General features: G+C 40.0%; 1 protein-coding gene across 1 annotated transcript; it reads left to right on the top strand.

Moving 5' to 3' along the window:
- Positions 1-617: 617 nt before the first annotated feature.
- Positions 618-3,836, top strand: LOC131149633 (probable glucuronoxylan glucuronosyltransferase IRX7). The gene is made up of 4 exons (XM_058100255.1): positions 618-1,859; positions 1,957-2,318; positions 2,440-2,690; positions 2,899-3,836. The coding sequence occupies exons 1-4, from the start codon at positions 1,565-1,567 to the stop codon at positions 3,362-3,364; spliced, it is 1,374 nt and encodes a 457-aa protein (XP_057956238.1). The 5' UTR covers positions 618-1,564; the 3' UTR covers positions 3,365-3,836.
- The last annotated feature ends 14,838 nt before the right edge of the window (positions 3,837-18,674 follow it).

Here is an 18,674-nt window from a genome sequence, read left to right as displayed (position 1 = left end):
TCAGTCTTTGTGAAAAATGTGGATGTAATTAGTCGATTTTGTAAAATACCTTAAACAGAAGTAGAAAACTAATAAAATCAAATTGTCGTAATTTTTTTTTTTTTTTATAGCAACGAAGATAAAAAAATTGAAAAAATTATGGACCATAAAATAATACTAAATAATTCCTTAATTTATAATTTTTTATAATTTTATTTCAATTTATCATTGTAGTTTCAATAATTCTCATCTTGAGAAATATTATAAACAATAAAAACAGATCATTGAATTCTGAAAGAACCATAAATCATCTTTAGTTGAAGCTTACTTAAAATATAATAATGAGATCAAGTTAGACTTATACATCATCATTCACGCAGCTTGTACGTGGTTCACCCTTTTATTTTTATTTTATTTTATTTTATTTATTTATTTTTTCATTTCTTGCAGCTTTTCATAATTTTGAAAAATGGAACGTTTTTTAAGGTGCTTTTGGTGGGACCGCTTTGTTAAAACTTTTTTCTATCCTCATAGTGTGTATCAAGCATGCCCATATTTTGTTTTAGGGATCGGGTTGATCGAATGCTTAATTAATGTATAGAAATCATGTCCCCATCTGAACTTTACCTTCATGAGCCAGACCTGCTGACGGAGAATGTTGATTCATAGGTTCGATGTTACACGAAGAGGTTCGAAAGACTCATTAGTGGCTGAAGTTTCTATATAATAATAAAAAGAAAAAAATATGTACATATTTTTGTACATAAAAATAAAAATTATGAATACCAAATCATCCATTGCTGGAGCTCCGAGAAATACTAAATCGCAAGCATGTGTAGCGTTGTATCCCTGCATTCGAAGATCAGGACCGTCCATCATATGAAATCAACGGCCAGGAACGGCTCTAGACTTCCTTCCGGTTCGCAAGAAGTGGCGTGTCACGAGAAATGGGCAATTGGGTAATTAAGGAGTTCATTTAATCACCTATTTAATGCAAACTGATACCTTACTTTATACGATATAATACAAGAAGAAATATCCTCTGGACCAAAATGTACACCTCAACATATCACGTTTATGGGAATTCGCAAAGGGCACTTTCGTCAGTCCATGTCCACATTTTCTGACGCACCAAAAGCAACCAAGGCCCATTCTCCCTCCCCCGCCCATTTCCGCCCTGCTACGGCACGTGATGTGACCCCTCGAGCACCCCCCACCCTCTCTCTCTCTCTCTCTCTCTCTCTCTGTGAGCTGCTGGCGGAAGTTCATGATGATTAGGTGTTTTTTATAACACCTACACCCAACCAGACCCACTTGTTGATCGATTATTATTGAAAACAACAAAAGCAAATTGCGAGTAGCGTTCATCAAAGCTATCATTTTGATTTTTTATCTGTGTTTGAAGTTTTGGTTATTTCTGAAGGAAAAAGGAAGTGCCAACTGCCAACGAACCCCCAGCTCTGCTCCAATGGTTCGACTTCAATCTCTGTTTCGTGGTCTCCACTTCACGTCGAACCAGCAACGAAAGCCCCACCCTACCCGCCTCTTCACCTGCTGACGATTCTTCTCCTTTGCGTCTTCTTTAATGGTGGAGCTCAAGAGATCCCCCAAGAGCAGGGGGTTCTATGTCAGGATGAAGCTCCTTCACAGACATGGCAGGCACGAGAACACTAAAATCTTTTTATTTCACAAGTATTTCAGATGGATCCTTTGGATTTCTCTCTCCCTCTACTTCTTCAGCTCCTACCTCATCAGCCACAACCCGCACCAGAAGCTCAAAGCCACCGTCGTCTCCGATCATTCCACAACCAGTGCTCTCGCCTCCCGCGCCCTCTTCGAATCCCCTAACACCTCAACTCTTCTTCAGCAACACAAACAAGGTTCTGCCATTAGTTAATCCATGCTCTGTTTTTTTCCCGAAGTATTTTGGTTTTATTTACTGATAAATTTTTTTATTTGGACTTTTTGATTAAGCAGGGTTATTGAAGGATTTGAAGATTTATGTCTACGATTTGCCGTCGGAATACAACCGTGACTGGTTATCCAACGAGAGGTGTAGCAACCACTTGTTCGCCTCTGAGGTCGCCATTCACAGAGCTCTGCTGAACAGCCATGTACGGACGTTCGACCCTTGGCAAGCCGATTTCTTCTTCGTGCCGGTCTATGTGTCCTGCAACTTCAGCACCGTTAATGGGTTCCCCGCTATCGGCCACGCGCGTCCTCTTCTTGCGACGGCGGTGCGGCGCTTCTCCGGCGAAATGCCCTTCTGGAATCGCAGCCACGGCTCTGACCACGTCTTTGTCGCTTCTCACGACTATGGAGCCTGCTTCCACGCCATGGTTTGAATTTTCCTTTCATTTCTCGAAGTAAAATGTGAAAAATAAAGTTTTGGCTTTGGTTCGAAAAAGTGCTTTCCGTTTCTAAAGTTTTGTTTTTATTTTTGTTTATCGTGATTTGAAGGAAGACGCAGCGGTGGCAGATGGAATTCCTGAGTTCCTGAAAAACTCGATCATATTGCAAACTTTCGGAGTCGAATATGAACACCCTTGTCAAGAAGTGGAGAATGTGCTAATTCCCCCTTACGTCTCGCCAGAAAGCGTAGGGTCAACTCTCCGGGCGGCACCAGCGGACGGCCGGCGAGACATTCCGGTTTTCTTCCGGGGCAAAATGGAGGTTCATCCCAAGAACATCAGCGGACGCTTCTACAGCAAGTAATTTTTATCATGATTGATCACTGATTAAAAGTTTAGGACTCTTTAATGATACCCAAATCGCCGTTGTTTTCACTATCATCCGCCATTACAATTTTACCCTTCGTTTTTGCATAATTTTCCGTTAAGAAAAGGGGCAAAAAAAAAAAACTTTCTAATTTACATGAACAAATTCTGTCTTTTGAGATGTCCTATTCTGCCTTTTCAGGCGCGTACGGACGGCCATTTGGGAGACGTTCAATCGTGACCGGAGGTTTTACCTGAGGCGGCACAGGTTCGCCGGTTACCAGTCAGAGATCGTACGGTCGGTGTTCTGTTTGTGCCCGCTGGGGTGGGCCCCGTGGAGCCCGAGACTGGTGGAGTCCGTGGCACTGGGCTGCGTGCCGGTGATCATCGCGGACGGCATCCGGCTGCCCTTTCCCGCGGCGGTGCGGTGGCCGGAGATATCGCTCAGGGTGGCGGAGAGGGACGTGGGAAAGCTGGGAAAGATTCTGGACCACGTGGCGGCGACCAATTTGTCAAGGATTCAGCAGAGCCTGTGGGACCCGGCGACCAGGCGGGCCCTATTGTTCAACGAGGTGATGCAAGAAGGGGACGCCACGTGGCAGGTTCTATATGCCCTGTCGCAGAAGGTGATAAAGTCGTACAGGAAATCAAGGGTTTCCAGCGAATGACGATGTGACACGTGAAATGTGTCGATTGGGTTACTGCGATGCCAGCTGAGCAGTTTACTTTTCCCAACGTGGACGCTAGCGAATGCATGGAGAGTAATAGTGGAGGACAGCTGGGATTTTTTCGGGGGAGCTGTTAAGAACGTGACAAGTTGAAATGCGGGCCCATGTGGGGTGATGGGGCCCAGAACTGCAGAGAAGTGTACAGTAGGCATGTGAGGGAGGGTTGACTATTCCCGTGGCGCGCAGCGATATCCTCCAAGATGCGATTGGTTCGTAGTGCGGTTCCCTTTTTTTTGTGGCAGGACCTTGAGCTGGGGGGATGCCGGAAAATATAATAAATATTGAATATATATATATATATATATATATATATATATCTGTACAAATTTATTGATATTTTTTTAATTGCATACATAGTTTTGGGAAAAAGAATAAAGAATATTTGGGGAATAACAAACATCTTATTTTGGTATATATTGGAGCTAGGTTATTACAATTGTCAATTTATTTATTCTATCGTACAAAAAAAAAAAAAAAATTGGTTATTTCTTATATGAAATAGGAAAATTGTATTCAAAGTGGCATGACATTTATTTTTTTGGATGGTGGTGGTTTGGTCTTTATGTCAACTAGGAGAAGTGTTTGTTTGCCCTCACTGTATAATTTAAATCAAATAATTAGATTGACGATAGATAACACTTTTGTAAGATAACGAGCTTGGGTAATGCATATGAATGGGGAGTCAAAATGCAATGCACACATCTAGAATCGCCACTCATGATCTAATTGAAAGTATGAATAAGACCTAAATAAGAATATGCTTATGATAACCAGTTTAGGAATGCATTATGAGGAAACAATTATTCCAAATTAATTTTTTCATAACAAGAATTTAAAAAGTATACAATTTATATTTATATTTCTAAAATTATATGTATTACATAAAATAAAACATAATATATATGGTATGAACAAATTTTCTTTATATTTTTAAAATATGAACATGCATGATTGAACAGAGCATGTTCACATATATTGAGATTCTTACTTAGCTTTTGCTAGCTTTCTTTATGAGAGTATTGTAGTGCAGACCCTTTGGACACTTTAAGTCGTGAACAATTTGATTGTGAAAAAGTGATATGCTTTCCTGTTCTATATATACCTATAGTTACTTACACTGCATACATTGGCTAGTTGCCTGGCCAGCTTTTTAAAGGGTACATAAACCATCCCTCCTCATTGTCTTTCCTTCTCCCTAATCTTTCATGTATTCTTTAATTCATCCAATTATTTGTAAGTTGCAATACTTAAATAGAGAGGTCTCCCACATTAATTTTGAGTTATTGCACCACTTTAGAATATTAATTGATTAAACAACTTTTTTGGGGTAGAGATTTGAGTGACATTCATTTTTGGAAGCCGGATCTAGAAACGTTTAATGGGGCACGACACACATATACATTGCACGTGTTGAAAGAAATTGAAATGAACTGCTCTGTAAGAAGAGAAATTCAGAACAGAGCAGAGAGAGATGAAGATGGGAAAGAAGAATTTTGTCTTCCTTGCATTTTCTCACATTGAACTGTACACTCGGGGGAAGATAAATAGGGAGAAGGAAATGATAACAGAAAAGGAATCTCCAGCAGAGCTGGGAAAATAACTGCCCAAAAACAGAAAATAAAATAGAATAAAATAAAACAACTATCTGTTGGAGCCATTCACGTGGGTGCTCTTTCTTCAGATTTCTGGTGGGAGTTAGGGAGCTGAGCTGGAGTTGCATATCTGGTATCTTTAATTTGTAATAGCCGCCCGCAAGATGGAGAGTAGATGTTTTCTACTCCCATCTTGGACAAGTGAGAATAAAAGAGAGAAGAGGCTATAGGTTTGGTAAACATATCTGCCATTTGCGAGTGGCTGTTGACATGGTGAGTAATGAGACTACCGTCTTGAATTTTTTCATGAATGAGATGGCAATCTAGCTCAATGTGCTTTGTGCGTTCATGGAAAACTGGGTTTGCAGCAATGTGTAAGGCAGCTTGGTTGTCGCAGAAGAGTGTGGCAGGTTGGGGATGAGTCACTTGGAGATCATTCAAGAGGTAACGGATCCAAGTCAATTCGCAGCAAACCATTGCCATGGCTCTGTACTCTGCCTCTGCAGAAGACCTGGAGATGGTGTTTTGTTTTTTGGATCACCAAGAGATCAAAAAAGAACCAAGGAAAACACAGTAGCCGGTTATGGATTTTCGGCTATCAAGACATGAACCCCAATCACTGTCACTATATGCCTTTAACTGTAAGCTGGAATCTGAAGGATAAAAAAGTCCTTGACCTGGCACCATTTTGATATATCTAAGAACCTTGTGTGCTGCATTTAAATGAGGGACTCGTGGAGTTCCCATGAACTGGCTGAGGAGTTGAACAGAATAAGAGAGGTCTGGTCGAGTGATGGTCAGGTACATCAAGCGGCCAATGAGTCTTCTGTAAATGGTGGGATCTCCAATGGGTTCTCCTTCATCTCTCGACAACTTGAGATTTTGATCCAAAGGAATTTTAGCAGGTGTAGACCCAATGGTTCCTGTATCTGATAGGATGTCCAATGCATACTTTCGTTGACAAAGATGGATTCCCTTTGCTGATCGTGCAACTTCGATGCCAAGAAAGTATTTGAGTTGCCCAAGATCTTTGATTTTAAACTTTTCATCCAAAGCTCCCTTAATTTTTTCAATGGATCTCATGTCATTGCTGGCCATAATTATGTCATCAACATAAACTAGGATGGCTGTGAAGGAACCATTATGCATTCGGGTAAACAAGCTGTAATCTCCTTTAGATTGGGTGTAGCCATGCTGGATGATGAAGGAGGAGAGTTTAGCATACCATTGCCTCGAGGCTTGCTTAAGGCCATACAAACTTTTAAGCAGCCTGCAAACCTTTGGTTCATCTGCTGTGCGATAGCCAGGTGGCAGCTTCATGTACACTTCTTCATCAAGATCCCCATGAAGGAAGGCATTGTTGACATCGAATTGATGTAGATGCAGGCCTTTGACTGCTGCCAATGCTAGTAAAGCTCTGACAGATACCATCTTAGCCACAGAGGAGAAAGTTTCATGATAGTCTATGCCCTCTTCCTGTGTGTATCCTTTGCAGACCAATCTGGCCTTGTATCGTTCAATGGTCCCATTGGCATTGTATTTTATCTTGTAAACCCATTTGCATCCGATGGCTTTCTTACCAGGAGGAAGCTCTGTGATAGTTCAGGTTTTATTCTGTTCAAGAGCTGCAATTTCAGTCACCATAGCTTTCTCCCAATTAGGATCCTTAACAGCATCATGATATAAATAGGGTTCAATGTTTTTAGTGATTGTGGTGGCAAAGGCCTTGTGTTTAGGTGTAATGTTATGATAGGATAAAGAGGCACAAAGTGGAAAAGGACTACCTGGAGCTACAGGACCTCGTTTCTTGTTGGACTCCTGTGAATGGGTGAGAAGGCTAGCAGAGCTAGCTTGCTGACAGATGAAGTGTTCAAGGTGAGGTGGTGGCTTCTTGGTTCTAGTAGATCTCCTTGGGAGATGGGGACTGTTTATAGTGTGGTCTAAGGTTTCATCAGGAGGTTGAGGTGATGTTGAAGGTTGACTTGGTGTGTTTTGTGGGCTGTCATGTTCAATGGCATTAGCTGGTGTATGAGAGTCTTCATAGGAAAAATCCATGATGGTAGGCTGAGGAAAAGAAAGCTGAGTAGTTGGGACAGTGGTGGCTTTTTCAGATTGCAAGGGGAAAATATCTTCATGAAAAACGACATTCCTTGAGATGAATATTTTTTTAGTTTGCAAGTCCATTAGTTTGTATCCTTTCACCCCAAAGGGGTATCCCAAGAAAATACACTTTCTTGCTCTTGCATCAAATTTGCGCCTGCTATTTGAGAGAGTTGAGGCAAAAGCTAAGCAACCGAAGACCCTGATGTGGGCATATGCAGGCTTGGCTTTAAAAAGGAGTTCAAAGGGACTTTTGGATTTTAAGATGGTAGATGGAGTTCGGTTAATGAGGTAGACTGCTGTCAGCACACAGTCACTCCAATATTTGATAGCAAGCCCACTTTGGAATCTCAAGGCTCTTGCAACATTCAAGATGTGCTGGTGTTTTCTTTCAACTCTAGCTTTTTGTTCAGGGGTCTCTACACAAGTTCTTTGGTGAATGATGCCCTTCTCATGATAAAATTGTTTCATATCAAATTCCCCTCCATTGTCACTCCGAATGGTTTTGATTTTGGTTGCAAATTGAGTTTCTATCAGGGCATAAAATCCTTTTAAGGTAGAACTTGCATCAGATTTAAATTTCAAAAGATACACCCAAGGGCACCTGCTGAAGTCATCGACAATGGTAAGAAAATATCTGAAACCATCATAAGAGGTTTCATTACATGGCCCCCAGAGATCACAATGAATAAGTTCAAAGCAATGTTCAGATTTGTGTTGACTACAAGGAAAAGGAAGCTTGTGAAGCTTGGCTAAGGGACAAACAAAACAAGGCTTAGTAGTTAGTGAAGTTTTGCATACAGGGTCAAGATGGAGAAAATCTAATTTTACTGATGAAGGGTGTCCTAGGCGGTAGTGCCAAAGGTCCTGTTCTGGCTGTTGGTAATTGCAGCTGTTTGTGGTGATATGTTGCTGGCTTTGGACAGGGCTTGAGTCAAGGATGCTGGAGGAACTTCATTCTGCAGCAAATGGTATAATCCATTCTTCACCTCACCCATTCCAGTCGTGGGCCAAGTCAAAAGGTCCTGAATAAAACAGTTTTTAGATAAGAAAATAAGACAACACTTCAAGGTGTGAGCCAATTTTCTTGCAGAGATGAGATTGAAAGAAAAGGATGGAACACACAGGACATTGTGAAGAATAAGGTCTTTTGTTGGTCTCACTGTGCCAATGTGGGTCACAGCGATAGCTTCTCCATTAGGCAAGGTTACAGAGTAGGAGACTTCAGCTGTTATGGAAGTGAAGAAACAGGTTACACAGACCATATGATCTGTTGCACTTGTGTCAATTATCCAGGGAACAGCTGAAATGTCTTTGGGTTTGCTTGTGTAAGCTGAGAGACAGAGAGGTATACCAGAGAACTAAGGAATGTGTTCATCAGGAGGAGAAGCTATGGCAGTTTGAACAGAATGCATCGAGCCAGATTGGTCTGTCTGAGTATGGCTATTAGTTCCTGATATTGCTCTTGAGTTATAGTGCTTTGACCTCCATGAGTTCCTTGTTCTGGTAGAGGTAGAGGAGATGCTGAAACCTGATGGGCATACGAGCCAATAGGTGGAGTTCTACCATGAAGTCTGTGCCCTGGAGGATAGCCATGATGTTTGTAACATTTTTCTGTAGTATGTCCAGGAATATGGCAATGATTGCACACTGGTTTGCTAGAATTGGCCTTGAAACACCTCTCCAGAGAGTGACCATGAATTTTTCAATGAGAACAATAGTATTTGTCACGTCTCTGAGAGTTTTTTTGAGGTGTGAGCTGTCTGGTGTTATCCTTGACCAGGAGAGCAAGAGGTTCTATGAGAGAAGGGTCAGAAGATATCTCTCTACGCTTCTCTTCCTGTTGGATGATTGAATAAACCTCATTCAAATTGGGGAAAGGTTTAATGAGCAATATCTGTGCCTTCAAACCTTTGTAGGAGTCATTGAGTCCCATTAGGAATTTCATTACCCAGTCCCTTTGTTGATTTTCGATCACTATTTTCAAGCCACCACAACTACAGCTAGGGATGGATTCATAGTTCATCAGTTCATCGAGAAGTGTTTTCAGCTTGGAGAAGTAACAACTCACCGAATCTTGTTGCTGCATCAGGGCAGCAATTCCTTGTTTGATTTCGTAAATCCTTGGGGCATTTTGCTGTGCAAGACGATGCTCGAGTTCAACCCACAGCTGGTGTGCCGTTTTTGCATACAGGGTGCTGCATTTGATGTCAACTGACATGGAGTTTTGCAGCCAAGTAATAACAATGTCATTGCAACGAAGCCAATGATCCATTAAGGAACTGTCAGGATCAATTGGCTCACAAATGCTGCCATCGATGAAACCCAGCTTGTTCTTAATACGCAAGGCACCCTTCATTGATCTTGCCCAGGGATGATAATTGCTGGAGTCCAATACTTGCGTGACGAGTAAAGCTCTAGAGTGGTCGTTGGTGCTGATGAAGTATGGGCTGCTGGGCTGTGATGGATCAAGATGGATTGAGTGATGGTTTGAGGCTGTTGAATTGGTGTTTTGGTTTTGGTTTTGATTGGTGTCTTGATCGGAATTGGTGGAGTCAGTTCGAGCCATTGAGACTAACTTAGCTCTGACACCATGAAAGAAATTGAAATGAACTGCTCTGTAAGAAGAGAAATTCAGAACAGAGCAGAGAGAGATAAAGATGGGAAAGAAGAATTTTGTCTTCCTTGCATTTTCTCACATTGAAATGTACACTCGGGGGAAGATAAATAGGGAGAAGGAAATGATAACAGAAAAGGAATCTCGAGCAGAGCTGGGAAAATAACTGCCCAAAAACAGAAAATAAAATAGAATAAAATAAAACAACTATCTGTTGGAGCCATTCACGTGGGTGCTCTTTCTTCAGATTTCTGGTGGGAGCTAGGGAGCTGAGCTGGAGTTGCATATCTGGTATCTTTAATTTGTAATACGTGTTGAAATTGGTGTATTCCCAAGAGGGGGGGGGGTGAATTTGGTATTTAAAAATTTATGTCTAGGTTAAACTAGATGACAACAGTATTACGCAATCTAGGGTCTGTTTAAGTATTTCCCAATTTCACAAATATTCTATTGAACAGATATTTAAATTGATAAAGCAAACTCAGTATATAAAACAATTAGAGCAAAAAATAATAACATACATGTGCTAAAAATAAAAGACGAAAATTGAAAAGTGTACACAAGATATATTATCGGGGTTCGGCCAATACTGCCTACGTCCCCACCTCAAGCTCACAAGTAACTAAGTTACTCACTTGCGGGTGAAACGATATCGTTTACAACACCTTACCAGGATGGTACATCTAGTTCTCATAACCGGGTTTGAATCAGTCCGGTGCTCTCCCAACCGGGTCTGAGCAAGTTCGGGACTATTCACAAGGTTAGTCTTCCTCTTCCGACAAACCCTCGGGAATACAACAGGTAATCGAATAAAATATTTTGTACAACAAAATATACTTCTAATATAATCAGATGTGTACAACACTACAACTCAAAATGCACTCACATATGATATGAAAATAAGCTCAGTGTGAGTATGGTGATTTTTCTCAAAATAATTTTTCAGAATCTTTGAGTAAAATGTATACAGTGAATATTTCAAAGATTCAACCCCAAAAGATCTCTTCCCAAAAGATTTTTAAATACTTGTTCAGAGGAAGTTAGGGTTTTTATTGTCTAATGATCTTGCAAAATAATGTACATTAATGTGAGCACAAATGTAAGAAGACTTTCCCAACACAAAATATATGTGCTCAAGTTTTTCAAAGTAACCAATATAAATTTTCTCCCAATAATATTTATCAATAAAATATATGGGAGATTTAAGAAGCTTACTCTAAAAAAGAATGATATTCAAGGTATGAATATTGAGAGTAAATGCTTTGAATAAAAATGCCCCAAATAAAACCTCTCTGCCAAAATAGATTTTTCAAGTGAAGAATGAAAAGAGAGTTAAAAACGATTTGCTAAAAATAAATGCCCAAGTGAATGCTAAAAAATAATGCTCTCTTGTAAGATTTATCAAAAGAACAATAAAAGAGAGTAAAAAAATTTAGTATAAACTTTGAGAGAATTTTTGAACTAATCTTGTTGTTAATTATGAGAAATAAGGGGGTATATATAGAGTTGGGTGAAAATATTACCGTTGGGGATACAAGGGATATTTTTGAAAATGTTTAATTATGTTTAATGAAAAATAACCCTATTTAACCACTGTAAAAATATCGCCAACCTGAGAGGTTCGGTCGACCATATTCAAGGTTCGATCAATCGTGTCAATTTTGGACTACGGATTTGGTCGACTGTCTCAAGGCGATTTTGAACCCTTCGTAGGTTCGGTCGATCATGGCTAAGGTTCGGTTATGGTTCGGTCGACCATGGCCAATTTGAACTCCACATTTGGTCGATCAAGTTGTTGGGGTGTCAGACACGTATCGGTTTGGTCGACTTAGGACAATACGTTAATATAAGAACGGTCGACCGAGTAAAGTCAAGAAGTTGACTTTTGACCTAGCGAAGTCCGATTTCATGTGGATTCTTGATCTTGGGAAAAAATTAGGGTTCGATTTTCGAGCGTCTCAGGTCGTTTTTCAGCAAATAGGTAAGGGGATTATATATTATGTCAGCTATGTTTATGAGTTCTAACAGAATGAAATGTTAAAACGGTTTTTAGATAAATAGTTACGACTTTTCTAGGAATTTCGAACCTAGGGTTCGGTTAACCGACTTTATTTTCGAAACCAACTGTTTAAATTTAAATATGATATTTTTAAAGTATAGTATTGGACTTTCTAAACGTTTTCACTGGTTGGAAAATTGTTATTTCAAACTATAGGCCAGTTTTTAAACCAACCAAAGACAGTAGAGTTGATTATCTCAATTTTTACCTTATTTAGCTATATATCTATATTTAGTAAAATAACAACCTGCAGATATTCATACTCCAGTTTTAGCAGCATTATTTACTTCCTCAAGTAGATTATCTATTTATGAGTTACTAGATGAAAATTGTGTGGCATGAGTATAGTTTTTAATTGACATTAAATGAGCAGATTTTGTGTAATACTGAAATGTAACGTCTATATGTTGAGATATGAGATATGATGGCTATATGCCGAGAGATGAGATATGATGGCTACATGCCGAATTTGTGAAATGCTGATTTTTATCGAGCCAGTTATGATAGATATGATACACCGGTTTTTACCAAGTCAGTATCTAGCAGATGTTTTCATAGAATTATGTACAACTTATGTTACATATGGTTTTATGAAATGAATTATAATTACATTTTTATACAATGTAAATTGTCATATATGATAGTAAAGCCCTATTGTTATGTTCTCATGGTAAAAACACGGTACCGTAACTATATGTATGTAAGGGTGCAACCACATGTCTCAGATAGAGTATGGATGGGAAAGGCAATTGGTGGCTTGGGTAAAGTACTGTCCAATGCAGAAATTTCGGGGCCCCATCCGATGTAGTAATTCCGGATGACTCAGCCTTCGGGTACAAAGAGAGTAGGCACCATCGTACTACTTTATGTTTAATTTAGCATTAGTCAGCCGGCTATTTGTTAGGTCCAGCCTTCGGGCCGCACAACCCATCATGGGGAGAAACATGTCGCACGTGTATGTGATGGCGTGACGACGCTAGTCCTACAGACCAGGTTGTATCTTCTAGGCATATATGGGCATATTTACAATAGAAAGAGCTATATTGAGCTAGCAGTATATTACTCATATATTATGTATTTTTCAGATATACATTTCTATACAGTTTTAAAATGCCAATTAAATGTATTTAAATGTTAGTAGTATATGTACACATGAAATCTCATGCTAGCCACACACTGATGATAATATAATCCGTCTTACTTAGAGGTATCTCACCCTAGCATACAAATGTTGTTTGAGGTCCTTCAAGGGATCGAGCCTAGCGTGTTGCTGGGCAGAGTTAGATAGTAGACAATAATTGCTAGAGTTGGTGAGATTTTAGATAATGTCTGTCTCTTTTGGGGGTTGTAATAGTAGTTTACGTTTTATATATGTATGGATGTTTATGGGAACAGTTAGAAACTTTGGTAAGTATTGGATGATGTGTAATGACCCGCTTATCTTATCATATAATAAAACATAATAAATAAAATAGTCAACCCGAAACCCGTGGGTAACGGGGACACCTGTCATACACAGTGGAACCTAGGCAACAGTAAATGTAAATCATCATACTCATAACCACAAAATATATAATACCAGAGTTAACTATATCCCAAAACATTGTATTTATGTACATCTCCCAAAAATACAAAATATCACTAGGAACCCACACCAAAATCTCCTGATTCTAGTTCAAACTTACCCTCATAATGGGGTAGCACAACAGACTCAATGGCAGCCTCGATCCGCCGATCTTTTTGGGTTTCCTGAAAATTATTTAAGTTCGGGGGTGAGACACTTCTCAATAAGGGAAAATAAACTAAATACAGCTGTGTGGCAACATGAATATTTCGTACTATAATACATATACAGTACATTTCGTAAGCTGAAAAACATTCATCATAATATACTGAATAATTGTATACTTTCATAGTTTCTAATAATTCATACTGATCATGAAATATCTGATATAACTGTAATATTGAAATTTACCCTGGATGTATAATTAACTGATGTCATGTATTACCCCCCATGACAGGTTGTGCAGCCCGAAGGCGGGACCCGACAATGGCTGGCCGACCACTGTTGAGTCAAAAATGTCTGTAAGTATGATGGGCCCGCCACACCCTGGTCCGGACTACTAGGTGAACGTCTACAACTCTACACTGAAAACCACATCGACTATCCATCTCTCACCCCCTTGTGGGGCGGTTAGCACAAATTTGAACATAGATATCTGATCTATATAGCTACGGTACCGTGCTCCTTAAACTGAACTAAATTAACATCCGGGTTCTGATAACATATAATACATGATAATATAGTGTTTAACATAAATGGATCGATAGAATTTTCTATAATTTCATAAATACGACCTTGCGCTGAACATTTCATAAATACGATCTTGCGCCGAACATTTCATAAATACAGCCTTGCGCCAAAATCATACGTAAAACACTACCTTGCGTCGACTATCAATCACGACCTTGCACCGAATATCTCATACATATCATTTTGAATAAATAAATCAATTATCATATATTTTCAAAATCATAATGTACTGTATTATTTCATAATTCCTGAAAACATGCTTTACTTGTAAAATTTGCCATAACATAATACTTATCATGTAAAACCATATTCATGCCACACAATGTTGAGTAATATCATATATTTTATTCTAAAATCATATTTCCCGTATAACAGCAATATTTTCCCAAATATGCATTTTCTCAACAATATTCAAATATAATACTTGCTTTCCTGAAAATTAATTTGCTGATAAGTAATAATAATTTGCGTGAAAAATAATTGCTTTAGTTTATTCCCTTACCTAACACTGAAAAGAAACCTCCTAAAACACACTCGTCCTGCACCCGCAGGGTTTCCAGTTCAATACCCTGAAAACAACAACTCCCAGAACTAAATTTCAGTATTTTTCCATGAATAACATTTCCTATAACTACGGGAAGACCAAATTTTACATAAAAAGCCTTACCTTAAATCAGGGATGAATTTCAACTCTGTTCCACCGACGATCTGCTCCGGCAGACTTGGAGAGAACTTCCCTAGGAGCGTTTTGGTGACCTCAGATCATCGATTCGGCGAACGATGGAGCCAAAATCGAAGAGAGAGGAGAGAGAAACCGTAGGGAGGAGAGAGAGAGAGAGCATTTCTGTCGATTTTTCTGCGCAAAAACTAAGTTTTAGACTATTTATACTAGGGGCTTCATCGACGAGCCACATCACCTTGTTGACGAGGTTAAGAGGAAATTCGTCAACGAACTTTCCCCTTCGTTGACGAAATTCAGAGTTTCTTAAAACATCCTTTCGGTATCTTCTCGTCGACGAAGCACACCTTCGTTGGTGAGCCCAATATACAACGTTGTATTCGTCAATGAAGCCTGCTGCCTCCTTCTGTTACTGTTTCCCATTTTCCCTTTTCTTTATTATTTAAATACCATTATTCTTCGGGTCATTACATGATGTATGTATTTCCACTGTGTATGATTATACAGATTAGTATGGAACACCCGTTTTTCCCCTGTTTGGGCAGGTTGTATATGTATGGTATCAGAGATATGTATGTTATGTATGTTTAGTGGTACTCTGGGCCCACCTATAGGGTCGGGGCGTTACAGTTGGTATCATATCTAACCAGGTTCTTAGGTCTTGTAGACTTAGTTAGACAAGGTTAAAAGATCTTACCAGAGTATAGGTGTCAGAGTAGGATGAGGATAGGAATGGGTACAATAGGACTTTCGAGTTTTTATTTTTAAGCTTGGAGGTGGATATCCATTAGCAAACTTTTTTGTTTTTCTAGATCAGTCGATGGGTTCAGAAAATCACGGCAATCCATCAACGATTTTGTTTCCGAGTGGAGGGGCGAAACTTGAGTTAGAATGAGGGTATTAGGTTGGCAGAGTACGTGGTCATTAGGGAAGTTGGTTTATTAAAATGAGTCTTATAGTATTATAGTAGTAGTCGATATGTAAGGTACTAAGATTCTAAACAATTTTCTTAATTGTCTCTTTACAATGGAGTCCAGGGATAATACTGCGAATGCTATTGGCAGTAGCAATGAGGGGGTTGGCCATGAGGCTGGCAGTGATACTACCTGGCAGTGGTACTTCGTGACTTCGTCCAGCAGTTTATGGCGGAGATCATGCAGAGTTCTAAGGAGTAGGATCGTTCCATGACTAAGCTAGGAGATTCTATTGATCAGTTCACCAGACTAAAGCCTCCTACCTTTGCGGGGAGTATAGACCCAATGTGAGTAGAGAATTGGATTCGAGAGATTGAGAAGATCTTGACTGTTCTACATTGCAAGGATGAGCAGAAAGTGCTCTATGAGACTTTTAAAATGACTGGAGAAGCCGAGAGGTGGTGGGAATCGGTAAGGATGTTGGAGGATTAGAGACCGATACTAGTAGTGATGACGTGGAGCCGTTTCAGAGAAGTATTCTTTGAGCTGTACTTTTTGGTCTCCATTAGGAACACAAAGATGGAGGAGTTCATGATTCTGACTCTAGGGCAGCTAACAGTTCAACAATATGCCACCAGATTCATGGAGTTATTGCGTTTTGCTCCATTTATGGTAGCAGATGAGGCAAGGAAAGTTTGGAAGTTTGAGAGGGGTCTGAAGAAGGAGATTCAAAAGTAAACAAAGATACTGTAGATTCAGGATTTTGCTATGATGGTTGATATAGCCACCGTGGCAGAGGAGAGCCTGCAGGGTGATTCAGGATTTCCTAGTAGAGATTTAGAGGAGTACTACCATTCAATTTATTTGTGTTTGATATGCACAACTTTGATATCATTCTAGGGACGGACTGGCTAGCAGCCAGCTATGCCAGCATCGATTGCCATAGGAGAGAGGTAGTATTCGGGCCTCCCAGGGAGCAGGAATTCAAGTTTGTAGGGTCGTGTGTGCGTTTTGCACCACGTATCCTTTCAGCTATTCAAGTTAGGAGATTAATGCTAGAGGGATGCTAGGGGTATCTGGTGTTTGTGAAAGAAACACCGAGAGAAAAACTTAAGCTGGAGGAGATTCTTATAGTAAGTGAGTTCCAAGATGTGTTTCCAGAGGACTTGCTGGGATTGCCTCCTGATCGTGAGGTGGAGTTTGCTATAGAGTTGACTCCAGACATGACACTGATTTTGAAAGCTCCATATCGTATGGCTTTGGTAGAACTGATGGAATTGAAAGAGTAGCTATAGGAGCTATTAGACAAGAGTTACATCCGACCGAGTGTTTCACCCTGGGGATCATCGGTGCTGTTTGTGAAGAAGAAGGATGGGTCGATGAGGATGTGCATAAACTATAGAGATATTAATAAGGTGTCAGTGAAGAATAAATACCTATTCCCCAGAATTGATGATTTATTTGACTAGCTTCAGGGCACACAAGTCTTCTCTAAGATCGATCTATGATCTGGGTATCATCAACTGAAGGTGAAATTGGAGGACGTACCGAAGAATAAATCCCGGACTAGGTATGACCACTATGAATTTCTGGTTATGTCTTTCGGATTGACTAATGCTTTTGCAGCATTCATGGACTTGATGAATAGGGTGTTCCACGAGTATCTAGATTAATTTGTGGTCGTTTTCATTGACGACATCCTGGTTTATTCGAGGAGTCCCGAGGAGCATGCAGTTCATTTGAGGTTGGTATTTCGGGTGCTCAGGGAGAAGAAGCTGTTCGCAAAATTTAAGAAATGCGAGTTCTGGTAAGAGCAAGTGGCATTCTTGGGGCATGTAGTGTCCAAGGAAGGGGTATCAGTGGACCCGAGTAAGATTGAAGCGGTAGTGGACTGGATGAGACCAAAGAATGTTTAGGAGGTGAGAAGTTTTCTAGGTTTTACAGGATACTGCCGAAGGTTCGTAGTAGGGTTCTCCAGACTATTAGGTCCATTGACACGACTCATGAGGAAGAACATAAAGTTTGAATTGACTGATGAGTGTGAGTAGAGTTTTCAGGAACTGAAGCAGCGGCTGGTTATTGCTCTAGTTCTGACCATTCCGTCAGGGGGTGGTGGATTTGTTTTTTACAATGACGCCTCTAAGAAGGGTCTTAGGTGTTTTCTAATGCAACAGGGAAAAGTAATTGCTCATGCTTCTAGTCAACTCTAGGAGTATGATAAGAACTATCTGACACATGATATGGAATTAGCAGCGGTAGTGTATGCATTGAAGATCTGAAGGCACTACATGTACGGTGAAACGTGTGAGATTTTTACCAATCATAAAAGTCTTAAGTACTTTTTCACCCAAAAGAAGCTAAACATGAGACAAGGGAGATAGTTGGAGCTGATAAAGGACTACGACTATATCATTAGTTACTATCCAGGAAAAGCTAATGTGGTAGCTGATGCTCTGAGTCAAAAGTCAGTGGATTCGTCAATCTCAACAATGGGTGTTCAACATCAAATCAGTATGGACTTGGAAAGGTTGGGCATGTAGTTAGTGGAAGGAAATCACCAAGCCTTCATTACTAGTCTGGTTGTGTAACCGACCTTATGGGAAAGGATCATGACAACTCAGACGAAAGATAAAAAGTTGGTAGAGGTTGTAGAGGGAGTGTAGAATGGGTTAAAACCGGATTTCAACATCTCAGATGATGGGGTGATGAGATTCCATACCAGGATCTGTGTACTGAATGACGCCAATATTAAGTGGGTCATTCTAGAGTAGACACATCATTCGCTCTACACATACATCCAGGGAGTACGAAGATGTACAGGGATTTGAAGGAATCTTTCTGGTGGTCTAACATGAAAAGAGAGATCGCCTGTTTCATAGAGCAGTGCTTAACATGTCAGTAGGTGAAGGCCAAGCATCAGAGGCCAGTGGGACCATTGCAACCACTTCTTATTCCTAAATGGAAGTGAGAGCACA

Source organism: Malania oleifera, chromosome 2, assembly GCF_029873635.1.
Source record: "Malania oleifera isolate guangnan ecotype guangnan chromosome 2, ASM2987363v1, whole genome shotgun sequence".
NCBI lineage: Eukaryota > Viridiplantae > Streptophyta > Magnoliopsida > Santalales > Ximeniaceae > Malania > Malania oleifera.
This window is presented reverse-complemented; position numbering and strand designations above follow the sequence as displayed.

What these genes read in the sequence shown, in the direction of transcription:
- LOC131149633 (XM_058100255.1), top strand. Translation starts at nt 1,565, where the DNA reads ATGGTGGAGCTCAAGAGATCCCCCAAGAGCAGGGGGTTCTATGTCAGG. An exon ending in TCTTCAGCAACACAAACAAG is followed by an intron (nt 1,860 to 1,956) that starts GTTCTGCCATTA and finishes TTGATTAAGCAG; the next exon opens with GGTTATTGAAGGATTTGAAG. An exon ending in GAGCCTGCTTCCACGCCATG is followed by an intron (nt 2,319 to 2,439) that starts GTTTGAATTTTC and finishes CGTGATTTGAAG; the next exon opens with GAAGACGCAGCGGTGGCAGA.